Raw genomic sequence first — 2208 nt, 5'->3', positions numbered from 1 at the left:
AAAATAAAGAATTTAATTAGCTATAAATTTAAACAGGTAACGATCATGCAGTTATTGATCATGATTGATGATGTAAGATTTTCCATATTACTTGTGCGTTGTACAGCCATTGGTTTGCCACTTTGCTTCTTTTAATAGAATTGTCACTTCACTTCTTATTAGACCTTTTGACGTGGCCGTCACAACTTTGTTGCCACGTCACTTGCTTGCCACGCATCCCAGTTTTCACTGTTCAAAATTCAACCCGAGAATATTTACATGGTCTTTTTATAAGGATAGGATTAACATTATTTTTAAATTAAAATTAAATTTTGAGTTTAAAAGAATATGTAGTTTGATTATTTATTTTTAATTTTTAATTTAAAATATATTTTTTAATTTATAAATTAAATTAAAAAAATAATGTTATTAGGTAAAATTATTTAAAAATAATTTTTAAATAATTTAGGTATTTGATTAAAAGGTACTTAAAAGTAATATATTTAATTAAAATTATAAAAAAAAATATATAATTAAATATTATAGTTTTAAAAATAGGATAATATTAATATTTTTAAAAATTATTAAGATAATATAATTTTTATTTGATTAAAAAATAATTTTAAAATAAATAAAGAAAAATCATAAATAAAATATTTTTATTTATAACTTTTGATTTATTTTAAATATATTTTTTAACTTATAAATAAAATTAAATATTAATATAATTATAATTTTTAATTTATAACTAACTTTAATTAACTTATAAGTCAAATTAAATACTATCTAAATCATTATTATACTCAATAAAAAAAATCAATTGGGTTGATTTTACAATTGAAAGGGTTATAATTTTTTTTAGAACAATGTAATCATCTTATAAAAGAAAATAATATATAACTATTGACAATTAAAAAATTATATTTAGAGATATTAAATTTTAAAAAAATTAGCTATATTGACTTTGTTAATGCTAGCATTCACATGTCCACTTCAAAAACCAAACTGACCCATCACATTATCTTATTACCCTTTCTTTAGCTACAAGAATATCACTTTTCAAAGAAACTACACTTATGGTTCTTTAAATTCCATGAACTAGAGGTGGCGGCACATCAAAAATCAACATAACTAATAATTCTAAAATCTCCACATGCCTTTGAATTCATAGTGCATACCCATGTTAGTCAAACAATCCCCCCAAACTACCTTGAAATCCTCTAATGCCCACTATAAATACAGCCCCATGATCCCATTCTTCCTTTAATCACAGAAAAGAAAAACGAAATTGCTAGCTAGCTTGCTAGCTATCGAGCCAAGAATTAGCAGCAGACCTTTCTCTATCATGGGCAGAGAACAAAAATCTATTACCCTTTTCTCTACTCTTCTTCTGGGTTCTCTCTTGTTTTCCACAAGCATGCTCCATGGCGCAGAAGCTAGGCTTCTGTTGAGTGGAGCTTCAAGATTGCATGAGGATGTTGTTAAAGAGATTGAAGGCGTAGTGAAAGGATTATCTCTTGCAGCACTGAAGAAATCAGGGCCGAGTCCTGGTATAGGGCATGGGTACAAAAATTTCCAAGCTCTTGGCGCGGCTAAGGACTCTGGTCCTAGCCCTGGTGAAGGGCACAAGTATGTTACTGGCGATCACCCATGAAAAGAATTGTGTTTTCCAAAGCCATGGGAAAGAGAGTTCGTTATTTCTTCTATTGATTTTTGTTTACAATATGTATATTATTCATAGTCAATGACATTATTACTGTTGTATTACCTTTTTTCTTATAGAAAGATTTTAAAAGGGATATTAAAATTTGAATTTTTGATTTTTTTTGTAATTGATTATTATGAATTTTTTTAACTGCTAATTGATTATTATGAATTAAATACTCAGATTAATGAATTGATATTTCAATAATATGTGATAATGTATTTCTTTCAATAAATATACGTTACGTCCAAATGTCACACCAATCTTTTTCTGCCTCACCTTTCTCTTCTGTCTCTCTTCATTCATTTTTGGCCCATAATCTTATAAATAAAAATAAAAAATAATGACAACTAAATCAGGTAAAAAAAAATCAAAAAATAACTTTTACTTTTAGTTAGATGTCATTATCATAAATTTAATTTTATATAAAAATAAATTTAATAATAAATAAATTAAATATTTATATTTAAATTTTTCTACTCACTATATAAATCTTAATTAATTTTATATTAATTTTAATATAA

At 25.4% G+C, this 2208-nt stretch overlaps 1 protein-coding gene across 1 annotated transcript; it reads left to right on the top strand.

Annotated features, from left to right (window-relative positions):
* The first annotated feature begins 1091 nt into the window (after positions 1 to 1091).
* Positions 1092 to 1792, top strand: LOC110663519 (precursor of CEP16). The gene has a single exon (XM_021822855.2). The coding sequence runs from the start codon at positions 1325 to 1327 to the stop codon at positions 1631 to 1633; it is 309 nt and encodes a 102-aa protein (XP_021678547.2). The 5' UTR covers positions 1092 to 1324; the 3' UTR covers positions 1634 to 1792.
* The last annotated feature ends 416 nt before the right edge of the window (positions 1793 to 2208 follow it).

The sequence above is a fragment of the Hevea brasiliensis genome, chromosome 8 (genome assembly GCF_030052815.1).
Source record: "Hevea brasiliensis isolate MT/VB/25A 57/8 chromosome 8, ASM3005281v1, whole genome shotgun sequence".
Classification (NCBI taxonomy): Eukaryota; Viridiplantae; Streptophyta; class Magnoliopsida; order Malpighiales; family Euphorbiaceae; genus Hevea; species Hevea brasiliensis.
The sequence above is the reverse complement of the archived record's forward strand: the minus strand, read 5'-3'. Positions and strand labels throughout refer to the sequence as shown.